The sequence below is a fragment of the Pelobates fuscus genome, chromosome 9, assembly GCF_036172605.1.
Source record: "Pelobates fuscus isolate aPelFus1 chromosome 9, aPelFus1.pri, whole genome shotgun sequence".
Classification (NCBI taxonomy): domain Eukaryota; kingdom Metazoa; phylum Chordata; class Amphibia; order Anura; family Pelobatidae; genus Pelobates; species Pelobates fuscus.
In genome coordinates, this window is record NC_086325.1 from 22,044,935 (window position 1) to 22,051,838 (window position 6,904).

The 6,904-nt window shown below is 40.3% G+C and overlaps 1 protein-coding gene across 1 annotated transcript in view; it reads right to left on the bottom strand.

The window, feature by feature from the left end:
• Positions 1-2,021, bottom strand: part of LOC134572483 (complement factor B-like) — a 99,408-nt gene extending 97,387 nt beyond the window's left edge. Inside the window, exon 1 of the mRNA XM_063431472.1 lies at positions 1,786-2,021. Within this exon, the coding sequence (XP_063287542.1) occupies positions 1,786-1,825 (40 nt within the window). The 5' untranslated portion in view covers positions 1,826-2,021. The remainder of the gene's footprint in view (positions 1-1,785) is intronic.
• Positions 2,022-6,904: the final 4,883 nt, after the last annotated feature.

Below are 6,904 nucleotides of genomic sequence, written 5' to 3' on the forward strand. Positions count from 1 at the left end.
AACTAGGCCAGTGCAGCACAGGATTTGTTCTTTAGACACAAAATTCCGGTAGTGACTCTCACTCAGATGCTCTCCTACGTGTATGAACTGTATCAGCCTGCAGGTGGCAGTGTTTCATCTGGATAAATATTGTAGCGCGTTCATCTGTATGTAACCTGTCTGCTAACGTTATCAATGTATCTAATCAGGAAATAGGATAACATTATTATTATTGCCATTTGTTTAGCACTAACAGATTCCGTAGCGCTTTACAATATTCTAAGAGGGGGGATTTAGCTATAAATAGGACAATTACAAGAAAACTTACAGGAACGATAGGTTGAAGAGGACCCTGCTCAAACAAGCTTACAGTCTATAGGATTACCATAGTGCAGTGGTTCCCAACCCAACCTCCCCCCACACCCCCCTTACCAGTCCATGATGTTTTTAGAAAAGAAAAAAAAAATGAAAAAACACCTTAGACATAACAAGGTAATCCCTAAATCCTGGACTGGTGGGGGTGGGGGTGGGGGAGAACTTGAGGACTGGGTTGGGAACCACTGCCATAATGTTTAGAATGTTTGGGGCTGTAATGATTTGTATGGCTATTATAAATAGTGTGCTGCTGATCCAATCATCGTGGAGTTCTGCAGACACACTTAGCAAGCAAACACTGTTTGAAACACATTTTTCTTAACTACGGGATGGGTTTTGACTCAAAAGGACCAACGATCAAATTGTGGGGAGTATTGTGTTCGGTCTCATCACAAGCTTTTTGCCATTTTTTTGTGTATGCTAATTTTCAGTTTTCTGCTGCAGTGGTAAGTGCTGGTTTTTATTATGAGGGTTATGGGAGAGATGCACATTGTAAGTAAGCAGATTTATATGGGGATCCCCATTAAAAAATGTGAGATATTTGGGTTTATTTACTAAAGTGAGAAATCAAAATGAATTCCATTTTAAGGTCAAAATAGTTGAACTTGAAAGATTTTCCAAGCTGTCTATGCTTTCAGTGCAGCTACTTTGGCCTTAAATTTAAAATTCACTTTCACTTCTTAATTTAGTGAATAGTCCTGACAGTCAGCCTATGAGTAGTACACTTTATGAGCAATATAATGCACACTACGAGTGGTACACACTATATATATATATAACACACTCTATGAGTGGTACACACTATATATATATAACACACTCTACGAGTGGTACACACTATATATAACACACTACGAGTGGTACACACTATATATATATAACACACTCTATGAGTGGTACACACTATATATAACACACTCTACGAGTGGTACACACTATATATAACACACTCTACGAGTGGTACACACTATATATAACACACTCTACGAGTGGTACACACTATATATATATAACACACTCTACGGGTGGTACACACTATATATATATATATATAACACACTCTACGAGTGGTACACACTATATATATATAACACACTCTACGAGTGGTACACAGTATATATAACACACTCTACGAGTGGTACACACTATATATAACACTCTACGAGTGGTACACACTATATATAACACACTACGAGTGGTACACACTATATATAACACACTCTACGAGTGGTACACACTATATATAACACTCTACGAGTGGTACACACTATATATAACACACTACGAGTGGTACACAGTATATATAACACACTCTACGAGTGGTACACACTATATATAATACTCTACGAGTGGTACACACCATATATAACACACTCTACGAGTGTTAGACAGAGATGTGCATTACAGATGATAGAAAATCCCATTACTTACCCGCTACATGGATGAAAAGGAGTATGAGAAGCATCTTCATTGCAGACCGTGATGTCTGGGGAGACTATACAGCAATTCTCCAATACTGGATTAATATGTTGTTTTTTTCCAATAAATAAAAAATCTCTCAAATAGAAATGAAATTCTCCCTGTATAATGTCCACACTCTCACCAGCACTCACTTTCACACACACCTTCTCTCTCCTGCTGTTTGACTGTCTCTGCACCCTCTGAGGGGTGATGTATTTTTACAAGGAGGGGGAGGGATGGAGAAATGAACTTTGGGAAGAGAAGATTAGGTCAGTTCCCGTTAATGCTAAAATAAACACTTTGGTTTCACAACAGGTGATTGTGCAGGAGGTGGATGTTTTATTACACAATCAGAGACAAACAGAGGTGGAAGGAGGAATTTTTGGAGAAACACAGTGGCAGACATACATTGTAAAGAAGACCATTATATGTGACAGTGATGGTACCCTAGATTTTTGTGAACTACAATTCCCATGAAGCTCAGCTAGAAACTAGGCACGGTAGGCAACCTTCGGCTCTCCAGATGTTGAGGACTACATTTCTCATAAAACGTCTACATCCATAATGCTGGCAAAGCATCAGGGGACATGTGGTCCACAACATCTGCAGTGCCAAAGGTTGCCTACCCCTGATTGGTGGTGTCATGGTTAGCTATCATTAGTATAATAAGTCTTGGCTGCCTGTACAATTGGATGGCAATGATTGGACTGCCATTTCTTCTATCATACCAGTTTCTTTCTGTTGTACTGATAGTAACCGTTCTCTTTTAGCAGTTTCTCTATTCTAAAAAAAAATTGTATGAAAACATTGTTTTGGGGAATAAACTCATTGAGTTGAATGTAAACCCCAGTTTCCCCATTTATCTTTTTTATAGAGCCATCACCATTCAGGGTCCTCAAAGCTTTGTGTGTAGATTACCTCTAAGAAAATACAATTGGGAAGATCTTTTCAGACATTAAAGGGACACTATAGTCACAAAAATAATGTCAGCTTAATGAAGCAGTTTTGATGTATAGATCATATCCTTACAGTCTGATTGCTAAATTCTCTGCCATTTAAATCACCTTGTTCAATGTTCATGCAGCCCTAGTCACACCCCACTGAATGTGACTTACACAGCCTTCCTCAACACTTCCTGTAAATTGAGAGCTAATGTTTACACTTCCTTTATTGCAAATTCGGTCTAATTTTGAATTTCTTATCTCCTGTTCTGTTAATTGTCTTCTAGACCCTACAGGAGCCTCCTGTATGTAATTAAAGTTCAATTATCTAAAATACATGCGCACAATTATACACCGTCCGAGTTATTTAATAAAGTGAGAATTCAATGCACATTTCAAATTTAAGGCCAGAGTAGCCAAAATGAACATATAGCTGACTTAGAGATTTTTTTTCCAGTTCGGCTATTTTAACCTCAAATTTTAAATTCACTTCAAATTCTCACTTTAGTGAATAACCGTGTTAAAATATAGCCCTGCAAGAATCATGTGTGTGCATTGCATGTGAATTCACAAACATCATATGCATGTGTCTCTCTCAACACTATGCTCATTGCTTCTCATACATTTGCATGGAAGAGCTCTGATTGGTTGAGAAATGATCACCTACTTCCTTGTGGTTACAAAGTGAATAAGAGATCCTACAAAGTGCAAAGTTTGCAATACCATTCTATTTACTTCCATAATAGATTAAAAATTAGAATCATATCTAATGTTATGCATGGGTGTAGGAACCGGGGGTGGGGGGCTATTTAATCATTTATATAGCGACTGCAAATTCCGTAGCGCTGTACAATGGGATAAACAACTCCTAGTTTACGGAATAAGAATATACCCGGCGAGTAAAAATGCTATCCCCCCAGATTTTTTTGGGTTCCTACGCCCATGATGTTATGTGGATAACTAAAAGGCATGTGTACATTAGCACCCAGCATACAGCTCCCTTTGTACGCGAGAGGAATGGAGAGCTGGAGTCTAGGCCAGAATACAACTGTTAATTATCAACGAATATGTCACTGTATAGATTATACGAGAATAGAGGGGCAAAGGGAACCGTGACACCTGTAGTTATTTAGGTGTCCAGGTAACCCCTATGGTTTAAAATCCATGTACTCCAATATATGTTCTGCTGGGTGAGGAAAGACCCACATGTTTTTATTCATTAATTCAACATTATTTTTTCTTTGTTCCTATAAATGTAATTTATTTGAATGTTATACTAATATATTTGTCCTTTGGGGGCATTTTTTTTTTAATTTATTTTTTAGAACATCACAAAGCTGAGAGGGAAAAACAACATTGATTTTGCAATAAATGCAAACCAGTGGGGTAGAATTTATGTCTAAACAAGATGAGAGAGGTATTGTATGGTTAAAGGATCCATTTTCATTAGGAGGAGAGAAGGATGTAGACAGAATATATTGATAAGGAACATTTTCGCAATCTGGGCTGTGGAGAGACCATCTGGTGCCCCGTGTAAACACAAATATATTCTCCTACATTGTTAAACAATACATGCATTGTGATATCTATGGACAGTTCGTGTATATAATGCCACGTGTACTCAGGAAGAACTTGCAAGATACACAGAACAATATGTTGACATGAAATCCTGTGTGATAGGTGGTAGAGATATGCTTGTGTACCTGAAGACTAGCATTTTTCAGGGAAACACAGGTTATAGGTCATCTATTAGCACAGTTTACCGACGGGAAAATCTAACAAAGTTGTGTCACAAAATGTTATTTTAACGATCAGTCGTTAGAGTCATTCTCACAGACCGCATTCACTGCAAGCAGAGGAGCTGACAGTTCATACTTTGTATTTTAGATAAGGAAGCTGGACACAGTGCCATTAGCCTCGATGAGCAAGTGACCTTTGCCTGTCTCTTGAGCAGAAGTTGGTTTGTAGCAACATAGCTACTTGAGGGGGGTTGATTAGGGGCCGATGCCCTAGATAATAGAATATTTAGCCCAGATCTCAAGGGGGTAATTATTCGTTACCAATTGAAATCCAACTACAGTAACCTAATTAGTCACATGCCGTTGGGTCTGATGCCACTGCGGCCCACGAATGGAGAAGCCAGGGGACTGCCCCAGGCTTAGGTGGGTTCAACCATGTTTTATCGTATAAGTAAATGGTGCTAGCTCGTTGCTAATATTTTTGGAAATGTGAACGTTTCCCACCGGAGTCTGTGATAAACTGTTCTATACTCTTAAAACAAAACAAAAAAAATATTATCAGCGTTAATCACTAAAGTGAGAATTCAAAGTGGATTTTAAATTGAAGGTCAAAATAGTTGAACCAGAAAAATTCTTTAAGTCAGCTATGCTTTCCATTCAGCTACTCTGAACTTAAATTTGAATTCTCACTTAGATGAATAACCCTGTGATTTAAACTTAAAATTACAAACAGGAGGGTCGCTAATTCTAAATGAAACAGAATTTGCAATAAAGGAAGTGTAAACATTAGATCTCTCATTACAGAAAGTTTTTAAGAAGGCTGAGTAGGTCACATGCAGGGAGGCGTGGCTAGCAGGGGTGTATTTACCCCGAGGCAAACAAGGCATTTGCCTTGGGCGGCACTTTCTGGGGGGCGGCAAACAAAAGCCACCCCTCAATCGCCCTGGCAAATGCATTGCTAGCCTCTTGTCCTGGGGGGCCCAGGAGCTGGCTGGGTGGCCACCCCAGGGCCCCCCCAGGCTGGCAGCAGCAGCACTTTCTGGGCAGGCGGCGAGGGTGCACTAATCCTCCTGTTCAGCGCCCTCGCGTGCACCGCAGTGATGCCGGAGCCGGAATATGACGTCACTCAGGCTCCGGCATCACGAGCTGAACAGGAGGATTAGTGCTCCCTCGCCGCCTGCAGTGACCAGCCAGCCGCCCAGCAGCACCACTGGACCCCAGGGAAAGTGATAATCCACTCAGCATTCCCAAAGGTAAAGAGGCTGGGGGCATTGAATTTAAAAAAAAAATGTGTGTGTCATGCTCCTAAGCAGGTCAGAGAGGAGATGATTGCAAGGGTTATTGGTTAAAACTTTATTTGTCGTATTAGACATAAATTTACTGAAAATAAAGAATAAAGGGCAGTCTGCCACAAACAGGATACTTTGTGAGAAAAAACAGGGCTTAGGTGATGTGCCACAAACAAGATCTTTAGAAAGTAAATTAATAACGTTTTTGTATACAAGCAGGCTTGAAGTTATACCAAGTAGTTAAGGATTTCCAGGATGCAATGCAGCTAGTTATAGGTAAATACCTTTTTAGGATAAAGCAATACAGGATCATGCAGAGTTGCAGAGGTTGAAACAGGTAGGTATATTCCAAAATAATATAATGCAGGTTGCTTACGAGATCATGCAGTGATGCAGCAATTGAAGCAGTTAAGATTCTTCAATTAAGGCAACACGCCACAAATCAGGATTATTGGAAGCTGATAAGGAAAGTCTTTTGGTAAGATGTAATTCAGGCAAGTTCAGGATGAAGTAATGCAGGTTACTGCCTTTCAGTATGAGGAAATGCAGGTAAGTTCTCTACAGAATGAAATCATGTAGATAAAATACATGACTGCTGACTCCTTCGATCACCAAATCCTGTTACCCTTCCATTCCCAATAAGTAACGCAACACCATGTTAAGTGGGTAAGGGCAACGGCCACAGCTTTATTTAAACCAGCATAACCAAATACTGTCAGCGGCTGGTTTTACCCAGCAGACAGGTACACTTTAAACTTCTTCCAGAGCCTCTTCAGCCTGTCCTTCGTCATCAACCAAATTCAGGCTGCGACTCCCCAAGCCCGTCCGGGCATTATTCATTTACCAAACTTGCTGGCGCAGGAAACCCGCAGCTGTGACAAAATGAGAGCAAAGAAAACACAACACAAAACAACAATTCCAGAACAGAACTGTTGGGGGGGGGGGGGGGGAGGGGGGGGAAAGACACTGCCAGGCTCCCTCAGCATTGTTCACCAGTAGTCTGGTAATTTTTCCCAGAATTCCATGCTTTCAACTGTAAAACCAACTGTATCCTTTTGGTTGCTATGCCAGCTCCTCAGGGCAGCAGTCATGCTCCCTCCTCCCTATTCGCTCCGGGGGT